At 41.2% G+C, this 18,433-nt stretch overlaps 1 protein-coding gene across 4 annotated transcripts in view; it reads left to right on the top strand.

The window, feature by feature from the left end:
* cacna1bb (calcium channel, voltage-dependent, N type, alpha 1B subunit, b) overlaps positions 1-18,433 on the top strand; it is a 257,510-nt gene that overhangs the window by 165,932 nt on the left and 73,145 nt on the right. For 2 of the 4 annotated variants that reach the window (XM_050053130.1, XM_050053134.1), the window contains 8 exons: positions 159-265; positions 3,412-3,474; positions 8,986-9,717; positions 10,678-10,883; positions 13,076-13,205; positions 15,742-15,871; positions 16,567-16,626; positions 17,153-17,259. In XM_050053130.1, coding sequence (XP_049909087.1) covers positions 159-265; positions 3,412-3,474; positions 8,986-9,717; positions 10,678-10,883; positions 13,076-13,205; positions 15,742-15,871; positions 16,567-16,626; positions 17,153-17,259 — 1,535 coding nt within the window. Of the gene's footprint in view, positions 1-158; positions 266-3,411; positions 3,475-4,550; positions 4,593-8,985; positions 9,718-10,677; positions 10,884-13,075; positions 13,206-15,741; positions 15,872-16,566; positions 16,627-17,152; positions 17,260-18,433 lie in introns of all 4 variants that reach the window. The other 2 variants (XM_050053132.1, XM_050053133.1) reach the window with 2 other exon arrangements.

The following is an 18,433-nucleotide window of genomic DNA, read 5'->3' as shown; positions in this document are numbered from 1 at the left end:
ATGTTGTATTTGAAAACACATTATCACATAGCAATATCAAATGTTGTAATTTTTTTCTACTCCACAGTTAAAAATGTCAAACCTGCACCCGAGAGAGGGGCATCAACATGTTGTAATGTATGATCATTAAGCACAATTTTATGTCTTATTGGCTAAAGGATGAAGAGGAGCAGGAAGAGGCAGCCAATAAGAAGCTTGCCCTGCAGAAGGCTTTGGAGGTGAAGGAGGTCAGCCCCATGTCAGCAGCCAACATCTCGATCGCCGCGTAAGTTTCCGAGCATCTCTCTCCTCCGACAGCAGCTGTTCACCCACAGTGGAGATAAATGTCCCTTTGTCTTTAAGTGTTGTCTGTCTGTGTGTTCTTCCCTCTCAGTCTGCACTGTGTTTGATGCACTTTCTGGACTTCTCCTCATTTATTCACACTGTGGGAGCGCTCCTGTGGTGCTGCCTCATTTATTACACCCCATCGTCTACCTTCTTTTATCGTAAAAGCAATAAAGGAAGCTCCAGTCAACAATACGTTAGTTTCCACCAGTAGTTTTAACTTTCTTTCTCTTTGTCTTTAATTTAATTTCACAGACACGAGCTTATTATACACTTAAAGACAAAATCTAAATCTAATTACGTTTTTGCCTTTTCAGAAAGATACAAAATGATTCCTATGAAGATAAAAGATAAAATAAAACCTTAATTTTCACTGTCAGAAGTTACCATCTCCTCTAATACGATAATGACAGGGATGTCTTTATATATCCAGATAGCTGCTGTCGTGCAAAAACTTTTGGTCCACCCCCTCTGCACCACAAGCCTGTGACTGACAGATGTGTGGTCTCGTGTCAACACGAAAATTAATTGCGCCTCCAAATTCAATCTATTTTTAGAGTACAGATGAACACTGAAATTATGAGAGTCTGTCAAGAGATAGCTGGTGCTAAAACGGAGCGTTTTCATCCCCATCAGTGAGTTATAACTGTGATATGTACTACTGGAGGTTAAAATATGCCCCCCTTTGATTCCCATCTGTTCGCTTAATGTGGGGAAAAACACTTGATAATGCACATTGTCTGTGCATTTCGCTCACATCAGATGGATTTGATAGTGTGTTGTATAATTCTGTCCTGCCTTTGTGTGACAGGCCTTTGTTCACCCGACACAGTGATTATCTTCGATTCACACTCGCTCCTTAATTGCCGTCCCCTCAGTAGGAAATAGGTCAGTTAGAATGTGCGAAATGATCAAGAGCCGGTCGCGCCAGCTGTTGAGACGTTCAAGCGCGGCTCAGTTCTGAGTTTTACACATGACTAAATTAAAACACGTTGCATCACACAAACTTCTTTTAGAGATTAGGTGTCGCTAACTGGTAACACCCACTAACAGCCAGATGTAACAGAAGGTAACTGAACCAAGTGACAAAACTAATGTTAACATCAGCTTGCTAACATATAACAGAGTAAAAGAGGGAGCAATATGGAACATGGTCGACATATTTGACCTGAAACTTGATAAATGCTGTTTAATAATAATGTAAATCTTAAAGATTTTATGCTACATTTCACAAAAATAAAACAGCATACTTCAGATCACAACACTTTTGATTACAGTTGACTTAATGAGTAAATAACCAGTTGGATAATCATACATTTTCCACTCACCATAAATTGTATGACTAGGCCGAATTATCGTGCTACTATGCTACTAACAACAATCATCTCTAAGTAGACAACAGGCAATTGATTTGAAATTCGGAAATAAAAGTGGTCAGTAGCATTTAAATATACTGTATAAGGCCCCGATGACACAAGAAGCGTTTTAGCACCTGGAGGCGGCTCTTTGTGATTGTTTTTAATGAGAATGAAACCTTTTGCTCGCATTTTCTGCGTTGCAACGCGCCTTGCATTTTTGTGCTCTAGGCACCTGCCGTTTTTGCTGGAGCACTCTGAACTCCTCGTTGAAAAAACTCAGAACGGAAGAGCGCCCCCACGCCAGTTGAATGATTTGAGAGGCTGGCCTTCTGTGGTGGTGAGAAACTGGTGGTAGCGGTTGCTGGATACTAGGGCTGCAACGATTAGTCGACTAATCGATGACTACTCGACTATTAAAATAATTGGTGACTATTTTAGTAGTCGACTAATCGGTTTGAGTCATTTTTCATAGCAAAGTACTATAAAAGTACCCCAAAATACTCTTATTGCAGCTTCTTATGTTCAAATATTGGCAGCTTTACACACACTCCCATGACGGTGAACTAAAACCCTTTGGCGTGAGTATGAAACAAGACATTAGATGACGTAATTTTAGGGTTTGGGCGAGACAGACCGACATTTTTCAACATATTGATTTTTTTCAATAAAATGATTAGTCGACTAATCGAAGAAATAATCGACAGATTAGTCGACAATGAAAATAATCGTTAGTTGCAGCCCTACTGGATACCGAGAGCTATATGGCCCGACGATAGACAGCAGGTTGTCAAACTGCCCCTGAGTCATTTTGTTTTCTGCGACTAAGCAATCAATTTAATCTTGCCGCCTAATGACCTGTCTGGTCGACTAACATTTGGTCGACTATTAGGGGTGCAGCCCTAATACAGGCATAAATAAAACAAAGTAATATATTGACAAAGATACTCTTGGAAGTTATGTTAGCATGTGATGCTACAGTGACTTCCTGTTTACATAGTTCATTACACTTGGACAGCGCTGTGTTTCAATTGATTTACACATTTATAAGTCTTAACTAGCTGAGACATATCTTCAGTTTTAATGGTGCAACTCCACTTAGTAAGTAGCTACTAGTTAAAAATTCAGACAGGGCTTTGTGCTGACACTAGCTAACTTTCTAACCTTCCTCCTTTTCACTTACTCCTTATTCTTATTCTTATTGTATGTGATCTTGTGTGTTATGTCACTGTTCTCAGAATATTTTAAGTTGTGCATTAAACAGTGTGGTACTGAGTGAGCTCACGAACAACTGCTTTTATTTTAAATGAACTGTTTTATGTGCAGTTTATGTGCAGTTTATGTGCAGTTTCAGACAAACAGGGTTTCATTACAAAATGATTAAAGCCCTTTTTAAAAATGAAATTTGAAAAAAATCCTATTGAAAGTGATTTTACAGTCTAAATATATTTAAAGCTTTTACGTTTTCACTATTAAAAGATGATTTGAGTCGTAGCTTTTCTCGTTTTGGAATGAAACTCCTGAACTGTTTTCAGTTTCAATTTTTTTGTCCTTATGGAAATGTCTCTGCTGACGACCACGCTTTTGTTGCTGTTGTGTTATTGAAGTAGTTGCACAGTTTAGTCCTTTATTGTAAGACAGGAGGGGGCAGGTGGACGGACTGAAAGACAGTCTACCTGTCCCCTTCGGATTTGTGTCTCATTTTTCTTTTGTTTTTGTTCTGCATGTACAGTTTTGTAAAGCAAAATCGAGATGCACTCTCTCGCAGGTCGTCCATCAACAGCATTCAGTCACCGTGAGTTATCAAACTCTGTTACAATATTCTCCTCCTCGTCTCCTCTCCTTCCTCATCTCCTCTCCTCTGATCCCCTCTCCTTTTCTTGGTTGCTCTCCCGTCCTTTACTGTCCCTGTTCTTGTCTCTACTTCTCTCTGGTTATATGCTCCTCTCTCCATTGTCGTCCATACTCTCTTTTCATCTCCTTAACTTGTTTCCTCTCCTCATCTTCTCTTTCCTCCTCTTTGTTTCCTTTCCTGTCTTCTCTTCTCCTGCTTCCTCTCCTCCCTTTGCCTCGTCTCCTCTATTTTTCCCTCGTCTCCTCTGGACCTCCATAAAACTAAATGTCTTCATTGCTGGTACAGTGAAATGTATTTTTGATTATTATTTAAAAAAAAAAAATCACGCCATTACAAAGTGCCTCGCAGAGAAGAAAAGCACAATTACATGCAAATAGCCCAATAACAACACATTTGAAGCTATGAGGCCATTCTGGGTGTAATTCTGAGTGTAAATCGCTGATACATAAACACACTCTGGTCTGAAGCAGCCGTTGTGTACTTTGTTGATGGCTGCAGCTCCTCGGTGTTGGCCCCCACAGTAATTCATCTTCTACCCCGTGCTCTCTGATGTGAATAATTTGTGTATAAATGTTTAATTTTCTCTGAGCGTTGCCATCACCGCAGGCAGTTTGACATTTCCAGTCTGTCTGTTATCGCAGAACCCCAGGACTTTAAAAGACAATATGAGCTGAGGCCAAAATTAAACTCGCAGCTGTAAGTTTGCCCTCCTGCCCGGCGATCTGTTGTCTCAGTCAATTTCAAGTGCAGATAGAAGGCCAGAGACGCTTATTTAACACCTCACCTGTTTGAGTTAACACAAAGTCACTACTAGAGCTGACTGTCATTTCTTTGACACCGCCCTTCTTATGTGTTCGTCACTGTGTGTATGTGCTTTCTTGATATGTCTCCTCCTTTCTCCTCAGTGTCACATCCCTCTTTTTCCTTTCTGCTCACATTTAAACACTACCTGTCTATAGCTCACCTGTCTGTGGATACCTGTCCTGTGTCCTCTGTGTCTTCTGTCTGTCTTTTAGGAGTTATACTGTCTACTCCTCTCCCGCCCGACGAATCTTGAGGTACAGGTGACCAGACGGAGCAAACTAAACTAACCCATAAAGCCCCATGTAAATAAATCATACTGTGCAGAGACAGTATGCAATGCCTTCACCTATATGATAGATGGAAATATGGACACATCAAAGGATTTTTGATGGTCGTCACGCCGTCAGAAAGAAGTCACATTTCACCCATTAGTGTGATCTCTCACCATACTCTCCTCAACCCAGGAATCAGCCTGTTACAGATGATACATGTCAGGAATGGCCACCACTCATAGCATGTTGGTCATACCTGCCCCATTTACACATGACCTGAGTCAAACAGACTTTAAAGATGATTTCTGGTTCAGTTTACTTGCATGCAAGATTAGCAAAGTTTCCAGCATCACATGTCAAGTAATTCCAACGTTTGACACATGCTCTGAAGCCAAACTAATAGAACTGTAACCAATCATCAACCACTAACCAACAAGTATTGTGTGTGTGGGGGTGTGTGGATGTGCATTTCAGGGCTCAGTGTTGAGTGTGTTAGCTTGTGCTTAAAGGGGCAGATATAGACATGACCGCTCTGTGTAACTGTAGCAACAGACAATTTGCTGATCCTTTTCACCCGTGAAGAGGATTAGTATCCAATATGAAGGGGTCGGGTCTCCCCCTGAGACCTGGACACCTCATATAAGTATCCACCTCTGCCTCTGGGTCATTAGCTTGTTTAGGTGTTATCTCCCAGGAGAAACATTGTCTGAGGAGCAGCAGATTCCGATGACTCATCACGCCAGCGCCAGAATCATGATACATATTTTTAACTGTTTAATCCTTTGAAACCTGGAGCGACATCACTTTTTTGTGCTGCGTTCAGACACCCTTTACAAGTATTTAAACCTTTGAATCCTGAGCAAATTGGTTTGATTTCTTTCGAAAACATGGGGAAAAAAGGCAAAAAGCAACTTGGCAAGAAATGTTCTACAAACTTAGTGGATTTGTAAAAAAAAAAAAAAAAAAAAAAAAAAATTAATTAATTAATATGGAAAAAATGTGCATAAAATTGCATTTATAATTATCAGAAATATTTTTTAAAATTATGTTGCAAATTTGTTATAATATTTATTGTTAGTTTATTTCTTTTATTTTATTTCTTTATTTTTTGTTTTACTATTTATTTGCCATTTCTTCTGAAGTTGCTCATTGCCTTCTTCCCAAAGAAATCAAGTCACTTTGCTCAGGTTTCAAACTGATACTATTAAAAGTAAAAAAAAAAAAAAGTTGTTAAAATTTTTATCGTAAATAAAGACAATCAAAAGCATTGCACTACTAACCCATGCTTTGCATCGGCCCATGACATGATCTATGAAATGACCCAACTGGATGTTGTCACTCCATTCAATCGCCGTTATCTGTTTCTAGCCTCATAGATATAAGTTAGAAGAGGCCAGTCACACTTACTATTAGGTTCAAATGGTAAAATGGTACAAGCATTGGGCTTGCATGGCACACTCTTACACACCGATGGAACAGCCATCAGGAGCAGTATGGGGTTCAGTATCTTGCCCAAGGATACGTTGACATGCGAACTGGAGGAGCTGGGGATTGAGCTGCCAATTTTCCAATTAGTAGACAACCCACTCTTCCTCTGAGCCACAACCTCCCCGTTCAAAGACCATTATCAGCCTGCTAAATGTCCATTTGCCTACCCAAAAATGTGAAACAGTGATAGTTTCGTTTCATGTTCGCCAGACGCAAAAACTACATGGTCATGTTTAGGAAACTATGTCATGGTACATCAGTTAAAACAACCATCTCTGGTAAAAGTCCTGTGTTTGTTTAACCCATCCGCCACCCCTCCCTTCCTATAACAACTGATAACAGCCATTTAATGGCCTAATAACAGTTTAACAAGCCGTTAAAGCACAGTGGATTTCCTGTCCATAAGTATGGTTAGTAATAACGTGTCAATTTTCACATAGTTTTGGCATAGTCTTATACTATTGTAGCTATATGCTCTGTTGGAGGCTTCACACCAAAACACTTAAGCAGCTTATTGGTTGCAAAAACATCCCTTTGCTGTGCTCGTCTTCTGGAGTGTCTTTTTCCTTTTTCTTTTCCTTTGTCCTCTGAACATAGGGACATATAGTAGCTTTCAGCTGTGCCAGCATATCCCTGCTTTTCATTTGTCACACAGCCTCTGACAGTTTGTTTCAGTTTTGTTCTGACACGCTTTTTCTGATAATTGACATTTTAATGCGCCCCGCGATTGTCTGACTTATCGACACCATCTCAAATTAATTAAGCGCTGTAATGAGGGTAGTCATGGGAGATTGTTGCCGCATTAAAAGATAAGTTGGCATTTTTATAAAACACTCACAAGCCCATATGTACATTGAGGAGTTATTGTTTGCTGTAATTGTTCCTCTTCTCCATACAGGCTGCAGAGAAATCCCTTCTTAAAGCACTTTCAGTGTTAAAGACAGGAGCCCAATCCACAGCCCTGTGAAAAAAAAATGAATTCTATAGTTCAGCTGCAGCTAATAAGACACTTCAGCAGACTGAGTGGGTATTTTTAGTACAGAATTCCATCTGCCGTGGCTTAGCAAGCAAACACAGCCTTTGGAACACAAAGAGGGAATTTCATACTAAGGCGACTTACTTTGGAAGATACCCACTTGATTTGCTTAACACAGACTGCTGAAGACTTCAACCAAAGTTTAGGATGCCTTTTTGCGCAGACAGACTATGGATTATGTCTCCAGTCTCTTAAATGTGGCAGGTATGGTCATGAGGAACAATAACAGCAATCACTGTCTCTTTTAATGTACATTTAGGCAGTGTTTTGACTTAAGATTGTAACTCTATTTTTAAAGTCTCACTTCTGATAGGTACACCATGCAAAAAATGCTTAACTGATGTTGTTCCTTAAGTTTTTAAATAATTTTTACAATCCCTAGGGGCCTCAGAAGGCGGCAGGGACCATATGATCTACCTATATCTTGTGGATTTCAGCCTGGAATACATAAATATAAGACAGTCGTTAGGAGTGTTTAAGTTGAAAGAGATGCTCTTGTTTTAAAGACACAGTTTTACATTTGATACATCAAATCAAATATATCTTTCATTTTGACAAAAGGCCTTTTGGTGAGTATATGAAACATGCTTCAGGCTGTTTTAGTCCTTGGAAAGGCTGCTTTGCATCAGTTCTCAGTACTTTGAACCTCCTCAAAGGAGAAAGTGATGCGTAAAAACACTGCCGAGATGTGTTGATGAAGATTCTCAGTCATCCAGGTCATGGTAATCTTAAGAGCTATATCGCAGGCAACTGGACTTGCTTGAGTTTCTTGAAGACGTTTCTTCTGAACTGGAAGAAGCCTCTTGGATGAGAGATGAGACGTCTTCAAGAAACTCGAGCAAGTCCAGTTGCCTACAGTAGGAGTAGTAGGTAATTCATTCGGGGAAGAAAAACTTAGCACTTCACTATGGATATTTAGCATTTTTTGGACATCAAAAACTCACTTGACATTGGTTGAATTGTTGTTATATGATGGGCACTGCACTTACAGTTGATGCCAAGCAGCAACCTCCATGGCTTAAAAATGAAGCCAACATGGACGTTCCAAAAACTGCCCTTCTTTGAAGGACTGCATGAGGCTGGCTTTGGATGCCAATCAGTCCCAGAGACATCCATGTTAAAATCCCTCTACAGTCTGGTACAAAAAAAAACCATTTTGGTCTCTATAGTTAATGACAGCTGTACAGATTTTTTTATATCAGACGGCGACGGCATAATGTCGAACTCAAAGCTTCAAAACAGGAGTCCACAAACCAATGGATGACATTGCAATAGCTATGTCCATTATTCTATACAGTCAATGGTTGATGCAGGTTAAATAAGTCAAAATTAATAATAGATAATATTATAGTTAAAACTTAACGTATTTTTAAGTGTGTTCATTTTGATCTCCACTGGTAAAAAGTTTCTCCCAGAAGAGTGTGATTCAATTTTCTACCTGACATGTGGGAAAACTTCAGTGTTGAGGACCCGAAATAAGAACAGACCTCCCATGATCAGGTCATGTCATGACAAGAGAATGTAACAACCCTCAGCAATGCACAAACTTTACCATCTTAGATGTTGGGAAATGATATATTTTGCTATGGAGGATTTGAGCTACTTTCTCCATATAACCCTCAAGCATGGTAAGTCAAAGCTTTACCATGGTGAACATCTGTGCCAATGCATCCATAAACCACCTTGTGTCTTAAAATAGATAAAGAAAATGTAAATGTAGTGGTATAAGTAGAGGATTGTGTGGCTATGGATGAAACTGTGAACTCCATATGAAAAAGAACTCATAAAGTAGAGAGTATACAATGTTTCCTTCTCCCATGATCTCCTCTGTGGTTTGATTCCTGTGTGCAGTAAGGAGCAGCAGCGGTCGGCAAAGTCCATGTCAGTGTGGGAGCAGAGGACCAACCAGCTGAGGAGACACAACATGAGGACGAGCAGCGAGGCTTTGTTCAACGAGCTCGACCCCGAGGAGCGCCTGCAGATGTCCACCGCCCTTCACCTGCATCCTGACATGAAAACCCACCTGGACCGGCCCCTCGTGGTGGAGGCCAAGAACGGCGACAAACCCAGCCGGTCTCCTGAAGGACGGGAGGATGCAGGGGATGGGGTTGGAGACAACTTCCACACTCACTCCAGGAGGCATCACCGGCACCGTGACAGGAATGGCGACAGCAGGGATGGAGGCGAAAGCCGGGGAGGGAGGCACCACACCCATCACAGCCGGAGCAGAGACCACAACATAAACGGTTCCCAGGTGAAAGAGAGGAGAGGGGACAGTAGCCACAGCCGCGACGGAGGGCAGGGACACAGGCACCATCACCAGGCCGGCTCCCCTGAGGAAGACGCCAATGACTATAGAGGAAGAGAAGAAAGGGGGCATCGCCACCATCACTCACATCATCCACCGAAAGAGGGAAACGGGATGATAGCAAATGGTGCACAGGGGGAGCACAGGGGAAAGGACAGAGGAGGTGGGGATAGTAACGGAGAGAGGAAGGCACGCTGCTCTCGTATGGTCAGAGCTCAGTCGACACTGGATGGAGACGACTGTAAGAGGAACAAGAATGGAAGCAAAGGTCACAGGTAAAGACTACAGATATTATATTCTCATTTAATTTTATTTCATTTATTTGACTCACGACCATATCACATGGTATGGAGTACAGACATTACATACAATAACAAAACAATGGCACACGGCGTGGCTAAAGTACAACCAATGTTACTTAAACAAAAGACGGACATTCTTCAAAAAAACACCAAGTTTACAAATAACTTCTGGCTTATCTGATTGTAATAAGAAAATTAATTTAAACATGGATAAACGGTTTAAATAATACTTTAGCAAATACCTTTCTCTGTAAGTTGTTAAGCTTACATTCTGACAGTCAAACAAAGTACAAATAGCCTGTCTGTACTTGTAAGTTTTTTCTCTCTTAAATTAATGTGTTTTTTAAATTAATACATTTTCTAAAAAGTACCGAACCAATAAGGAGTATTGATAATAGCAGTAGTATTAACAAAATCTTAATGAAACCCATCCTCATTCTTAACTCTCTACCAGATGAAGTTTCTGAATAAATTTGATTTTAGAGATCAGACCTGCAGTTGCAGATTCTTGCTTCATTTCATGTCTTTATTGCCTGTTTTGAATATTTCTCCATAGTCGTAACAGTGGCATGTCATAACATCATCTAAACAGCTATCTACAGCTCGACAGCTCTCTGATTTGGCCTGTTATGTGTCTGACTGGGCTTAATTAACTCTCAAGAGAATCTTTCAGAATTTCATATCCTAAGACACTATGAAAGACATCGTAAAGGACTGTTCGCATCTGTTTGCTGTCACACATAAACACCATATAACTGTGTGTTTACATCGAAGTTGAACGTACTTCTACTTTTTTGCCACATAAGCTGTGGTCTGTTTCCCAGGAGGACAGAAAACTTTCTCATATGGATCTCATTTGTCAGAAAAAGCTGGAAGCACCCTGAGAGCAGAGTATAATGATGCCTGTGATAAGATACACATCTCTTCCCCCAGGGAGAGGCAGCCAGATGCTGAGGACGACGGCCTCGCCTCCAGCCCTCTGCAGCCGATGCGAAGTAGCCTGAGCTTTGGGGAAAAGCAAGAAGATGCTGACAACCAGAAGAACTCCACCAGGGCCAGCCAGGCCGGCCTCAACAGCAACGCCATCCACATCCCTGTCACCATCACTGCCCCGCCCGGAGAAACCACCATCATACCCAGTGAGTGTAGCACGCCATTGTCACAACAAGTGAAAAAGGAGTGGGAAGGTTTAAGGAAAGGTTTTGGACATTGTTTATATTTTTTTTCCACCACGAGTCATCACTTTACAACAGAGTGAGTCATTAAGGGTAATTAAGGCTAATTAGGAGTATCAACACAGTCTCAGATCTCACCAAAGAAATTAATGAGCAAAATGTTATATATTTGAGGCAACACGGTCTCATTCCCAAGTCGTCAAATACTGATGCTTAGGCAGTGGTCCTCAGTGTCAGATACCAACACATCAAAGCCCCTTAGTGAACAGCTGCTGTAGTATAAACAGCAAGAAAGTCTGCATTGGGTGGGCTGGAGAGGAGTTGGATGGGTCCAACAAAGTCAGGACTTTCACCCAGGACAAAAAGTCCACCAGGTTATTTTAATAGCAACCTAGTGTGTCTAACATACTGCTCTAATGGCATATGTCATGTGTTGTACGTTACATTAGTAGCAAACGTGCTTATTTTAAGCTATTTTAACCTAACCATGTACATTTGTTGCCTAAACCTGAGGAAGTAAACCTAAAAATGAAATAAACCTACATTGGGAGATTATTTTGAAACGAGACTGCATGCATTCAACAAGCAGAAACTTTTCATTTCCTGTCAAAATAGAAGTTTATTTTGAGAAAACACTGCATGTAACGAATGTAAGTTCAAACATTAGAGACAGAAGAATGAAGTAAAGATAATATTTGATACAGAATATGAGTGCACAGATGATTTGTGCTGATTAAGATTGAGCAGAAGTCTTTGGCACTTCCACATCAGAGGGAGATATTTAGTGATTGAGGGACGTCTGAGCAGCAGCTAGATAAATCCCCCCATGGAGTTCAGACACTGGTGGTGGTGGTAGCTGATGACTCTGAGGCTGATGACTGCTGAGGCACATGAGGCTGATGAATCCGTAAAGACTAGGTGGTGATGGGGAGGTGGAGGGCGCGCATGACAGCAGCACGATAAATCCCCCCATGGAGTCCAGACACTGGTGGTAGCTGATGACTCTGAGGCTGATGACTGCTGAGGCACATGAGGCTGATGAATTTGTAAAGACTAGGTGGTGATTGGGAGGTGGAGGGCACACACGACTGCAGCAAGAAAGAACTACAGCAGAGAAAGAGCCATGTTTAAAATGAGGAGCAGTAAGATGATAGGCTAACAGAGGTGTGTCACTGTGTTATTGGTTGATTGTGAATCAGCTGATGACTCAATGGACAGACCCAGATAATGACACCTAGAGACAGGGAGTGAGCATACGTGCAAGGAAAGAATGGTAGCATGAGAAAGAAATCTTATAGCCCAAGCATGAAAAGTATTGTCTTCCTGATAGAACTTTCGCTAGAGCTGCATTTGACACGCCTTCCCTGAGCATCCAAAACTGACACTGGAGGGTACCTTGAGCATTATAGTTTGACGTGTAGGGCCACTGATCAAGCTTCAGTATTTGACAAGTTGGGACTGAGAATGTGTTGACAATAGGTGTCATATTCCAGTGTGCCAAGGCTGTACTTTGGCACATCAATGCTTAGAGTCAGATGCTAATGTCAGCATGCTAACGTGCTCACAATGTCAATGCTTACATGCTGATGATAGTGTTTGCCATTTTCATCATCTTAGCTTAGTGTGTTAGCATGGTAAGAGTTGCTAATTAGTGCTAAACACACAGTCCAGCTGAGGCTGATGGGAATGTCAATAGTACACAGGTATTATCCAGTCAATACAGTTGATAATTTGGTAATCTGTTGCTGTTTTTATAATCTGTAAAAAAAAAAAAAAAAAAGAGGAAAGAATAAAAATCCTATCTATTTTATTCTGTTTGCTCAGTTTTGAAGAAAAATGTTACCCAGTGGTTCAAGTAAAGAAACACGAAAGTATTTTTAAAGCTGTTGATAATGACTACATAACAGTGGCTTCATTTTTATTCAAGTAGTGTATTTGTTTTTGCAAGTATCCGTCATTCTTAGATGTTGTCCTGCAATGAGAAGTGTCTGATTAGTCAAGTTATTGATAAAACAATTTATGCAATCATAAAACCACAGAGACCAAACGCCTGCATTTTGAGTCCATAGAAAAAAGAAATGCTTTTCTTTTCTTTTTTTTTCTACTAATGTGTGTGCTTCTTGGAGCTAATGAGTGTGTTTATTTTTCCACCCCAGTGAACAACATCGACTGCGACAACTTCAGACTCAGTGAGGAGAAGAAAGACCTGGAGGAGGAGGAGGCAGCTAATGGGCCTCGGCAGATCCTTCCCTACAGCTCCATGTTCATCTTCGGGCAGACAAACCCGTAAGTCATAACCGCGAGGTGACTGAGAGGAGTGACGAGGAGTAAGATTGATAGTTTGGGTTGAATTAAGAGCAACAGAAAGTTTATAAAACCCACACATTATTAGGATGTCACCATGTACAGTGGGAAAAACTAACAAACTTATAACAACCTTATATATTTGGGGTAACGTACAAAATCAATGATACTGACAGAGAGGAAAAGACAACATTCAATGTTCAATTTCCACAAGTATATTGATCTTAAAAATCTACTTGTTTAGGTGTAGGAGTCTGGAGCGTTGCCGTTGTGCAGCAGGCAGCGTGGGTACTTGGTGGACCGACCCCCTGGCTACAAAAAGTGGTTATCAGGATGTCGAATGTCTTCTCTCTGGTAGTGAGAGAACACAGCCGGTGTGGCAGATTGAGCCACATAAGTGAGATCAAATTGAGCTTAACTCTAAGCACAGTATTGGCTCTGGAATCACAGTCCTTACAGGGGCTGGACTCTCTTATTTTCTGGGGGATGGGTGTTGTGACACTCACAAGACTCTGGCTGACCAACTATGTGTTGAGGTGTTCCCCGGGGAACAAGATGGTCTTTTCTAGCGACTGTGATAGAATGGGTTAGTCTATTACCAAAAATAGACTTGTGAACTGAACCTGAGTCGTTCTTTTTTACTGCACTTCTGTGCCAGTTAGGGATTGTCCTCTATAGAGTAATGTTTAAGCATTAAGTACAAGAACATTGTAGTTACAAAGATTGACAAAAAACTTCATAGTCATATGTTCAGTTCTTTAGATGTAAATCTTGGGTGGTTGCGTGACAAGAGAGGTAGAGCTGAGTTGGATCAGGAGATAAGGAAAGCTTCTGGAACATCAGCTAGTTAAAAAAAGTCTTGAACTCCTGCCTGCGTAGGAATTTTTCCTAGGCCTGTCACGAGAACTGCTTTTGTTGGATGATATATTGTCCCAGAAATAATTGCTATAGACAGTGTTACTGTTATTTGGAGACCACTTTATGCCACTGATATAATGATAATATCACAGCATAATAATGCAAGTACACCCTTTTTTAAGACATTTTTAGACATTGGAATTGGTATATGAAAAAAATATTTAACATATTCTTAAAAAGTAATTAACACCTGTTAATATATATACTGGAAAATATGTATACAATCACAGTGACTTTAAAGGAGTAGGCCAGAATTACTCAGTTTCAGACTTAAAACAAAAATTTGGCCAACAAAAAACCCCCAAAAAACAAGTGATGCCTCGTGCCACTATTAGACAAGCCTAGTGAAGTATGCTGCAGTCAGCTCCCAGGGATGGATGACCTGGGAGTTGGACAGTTTGCTGGTTTTACGGAGTGGAGGATAAAATTGATGGAGGTTAAAACTTCAAATGAGGGACTTTTTGGCTCAATGCCAGTGGTTGGCAAGGACTGGACTATCAGGACTGTGCCTCTTCCTCTCCTTAAGTGCAGCTGCAGGCTACTGGCAAGCTATGCTGTATCGGATTTGAAATGTTGTTTGATTTTTCTTCAAACTCATGCAATTCAGCAGGGCTCCCTTTAAGAAGTAACTCCCATCCTGTCCTTATTTAACTGGAGTGAGAGCTGTGAGTGATGTGTCTCTCCTTCTTTATGCTGATGATGTCGTTCTGTTGGCTTTAGACCAGTGGTTCTCAAATGGTGTGTGGGACAATGGATCGCTTTATTGTACGGAGCAAATTACAACAAAGCACCAGCAAAGACGACCTACCGCCGAAAGAAAAGAGAAAAAGATGTCAGTAGGCAGTATCACGAAAGCTACCTGTCTTATTTTTTTAATTTCTAATAAGAGTGTTAACACACATTATAAAAGCTATTGTGCACAGATTTGAATACAGGTGTGCCTTGGGATTTTGGCTTGCCCTTTGGTGTGTCTTGGGCACAAAAAGTTTTGAAAACCACTGCTTTGGACCATGACCTCCAACGCCATATCGGGGTGGTTTGTAGCTGAGTGTAAAGTTGGGAGGAACGTCAGCACCTGAAATCTGAGGCCATGGTACTCTCCTGGAAAATCACGGGTTTGTTGCCCCTGGTAAATGAGCATTGAGCTTTTGATTTACCAGTTGATCTTTGTTCCAAACCCACGTGTCATCATGAACTCTTGGTGTGGACTGAAAGAAAGAAATCCCACATATAAGCAGTTGTCATTCAAATAACCTTAGTTCCTATCTTTGATGCTCTCACATTATTAATCCCAGTAGTGTCTTTTAGAAACATGCAGTACAAATTAAATGATGTTTATACAAAGGCTCTTGCGAAGGTGTCCCATATTGATTCTATTAAAAGACACTGCGAACCCAGATGACCCTGAGTCATGTGGTACATGTCCACTTTGTGCATTGTTTTGACAAGGAGGGATATGCGTGTTCTCCTTGTCCTGTTATTGGAGGACGTCACCTGGAAGGACGTCACCAAGTGAGACGTCACCAAGCGCGCTGTCACCACTCTTGCGTGTACTTTTATATTTGTATATGTGTGTTTATACGTATGTGTGCTCTTGCAGGGTGCGGCGGCTGTGTCACTACGTGGTCAACCTACGCTACTTTGAGATGTGCATCCTGATGGTCATTACCATGAGCAGCATCGCTCTGGCGGCCGAGGACCCCGTGCAAGCCAATGCACCTCGCAACAACGTGAGTCAGACTGACATCTAGACTGCATAAATAAACATCTGGAAGTACACAACAAACACAATGGTTGTCAGACGCGTAGTCACACAAACGGGTATTTGCATGAAAATGTGCATGCTCACACGAGCACATGAGGACAAACATATCTCATTGGGGCTGATTCATTCAGACTGATTAAGGCCTTCCTAACAGGGCTCGACAGTTTGTCCATATTGAGAAACAAACAGCAGGAAGTTGTACATTTTATGCTCAAATGCCATCACACTGACTTTTAATAAAACAGCAACAGTAGCGCATATCCAGTTTGGCAGTATGTTCCTGTACTCTTTATATCCCTGCATGACACATGAGTCCATGTTGGGAATCAGGAGGTAACACACAGACAGACACGTGACTTGAGTTTCTGCACTTTGACAGACAAGCACAACTAATTCATATTCTAGTCAGGAGCACAGAGGGAATCTGAGGTGATGTTGTGCGTTGCATATTCGTGTGTGTGTGGGGGTGTTCAGGCAATCTGTGTTAGTGCAGGGGAGTGCAGAGCTGACAGAGCTTGAGACCTCTGACAGGGCAGAGGAACATGTTGTGCATAACTGGTCCGTTCACACACACACTTTCAGAGTGTCTTTAACTGCAAACATCTGTCACTGGATCTGGTGAGTCATCTCAAAGGATATTTTCTCACTCTGTGTTTACAGGTTCTCAAGTATCTGGACTACGTCTTCACAGGGGTCTTTACTTTTGAGATGGTCATTAAGGTGAGGAGGCTGTCGAAATGGAAATACACTTTGACTTGAGCGGTGACAAATCAGCTAATCAAGAGTTTGGCAATTTGCAAGTGAAGTTGGTCTTGTTTGTTTGGAATTAAACTTATTTTTAGACGTTCATGTTACATTAAATCATGATTCCAACAGCATGTCAATGATGTTTTTTCACATATTAGGTTTAGATTCTAGTCATTTTCAACCATATTTAGTTTCATTTTATCGAGTCCTCTAGTTGCTTTTTGACTTGCAAATCCACAAATCTGTCTTTACCGGCATTGCTAATTAGGTTTGCAGTTTTACATTCCTCATCTGTGATAGCACTTTGTCTAATTTCCAAATGCTTTAGATAATGAATGCTCTGCATCACTGAGAAGAAAAGGTGCTAAATATTTTCATGAGCTAAGAATCAAGGATAGATCTGAATAGTTTCTCGAGGAGGCCTTCGAACAAAGAAAGTTTCTGTGTCAGCTTTTATGATTTTTTCAATTACTGTGCTTTATTTATTCTGTGACTGAAGATGATTGACTTGGGACTGCTCCTCCACCCTGGCTCTTACTTCCGTGACCTGTGGAACATCCTGGACTTCATCGTGGTCAGCGGAGCTCTGGTTGCCTTCGCCTGCTCGTAAGTCAACTTTTCCCTTTATTTTTGCCGTTACTTTTTAACTACAGCACGGCTCTTCGTATAAAATCTTTCAGGGATGGATACAACCACACCACAACAAATGACGGTTGTCTTGTATTACTGTATTTTTAGCTGATCTCGCCCTCTCTCCAGTATCCTTCCCTGGAGCAGGCTAGCGTGCTAACACCCTCGGGCTTGGCGCCCCTGCGCATGTTTTGCTCCAACAAATGACTCCAATGTGGTCATCAGATTGTGTTTGTGCTGCCGGGGGTTATTTTGCTGACACGACTATGTCAAACTCATCTTTCATTGTTACATAAAGTCTCCACAGCCCCTCCCTGCTAGTTGGCGAATGGGCAATGCACAGTTTGCCTGATAAATTTATAGTTCATAATTGTTGTAGAGTTAGTGTTAGAAATGACATTAGATCGTCTTATTCTGTGGCATTTGTCTTTATATTTGAAAATAGCAGACAATGTGGGGGTGAATGTTGTCCGCCAAGTTCATTATTTTGTTCACTGGGACACACTGGAAGGTATCATGCCTATAATATGCCCACATCCAGAAAGAAAAAAGGTCGAGTGGCTTTCTGGCTGAAGTGTGCCACGTGTTGTACCTCACACAGCTGCACATTTTTGTCTCCTCTCACTACTATTTTTAGGGGGGCAACATAATCACATCTTATGAGTATTCAGATGGATAGAAATCTAACATGCCAGTAGTCCTTATGAGTGAGCACTGGTTAGGTCCATTTGATCAGTGAGAGTCAGCTAGAAGCAAAAGAAGTAGTAGTGTTGCTGCGGTTAAACTGAGCACATCTGTGTTTGAAGTGCTCTGTTATAAGATGGGAAATAGACCAGTTATGATTGTAATAAGGGGATGGTTGTAACAGCAGCACTTTCACTAAGAAGGGTTGACCTGAGGGTAATGTAATACATTTATTGTACGACCACTTTCCTCCTGACCTGCATGTGAAATTTCATAGCTGTATGAAGACGTGCGCAGGTTTTACAGCCAGGTATAAAAAATGATTTCTCGGATCAAGTCTATATTTTGATTTGTACTGGTACTGTTGAACTTAGCATTATGTAACCTGTGTTAGATCAGAATCATCTTTGCTCATTACAAACCACCATGCTGCTACACCTTGTTGGCAGGGGTGGGGATGGATGTA

The sequence above is a fragment of the Epinephelus moara genome, chromosome 9 (genome assembly GCF_006386435.1).
Source record: "Epinephelus moara isolate mb chromosome 9, YSFRI_EMoa_1.0, whole genome shotgun sequence".
Taxonomy (NCBI): Eukaryota; Metazoa; Chordata; class Actinopteri; order Perciformes; family Serranidae; genus Epinephelus; species Epinephelus moara.
Note: the sequence above shows the minus strand (reverse complement) of the source record. Positions and strands in the feature narration are given on the sequence as shown.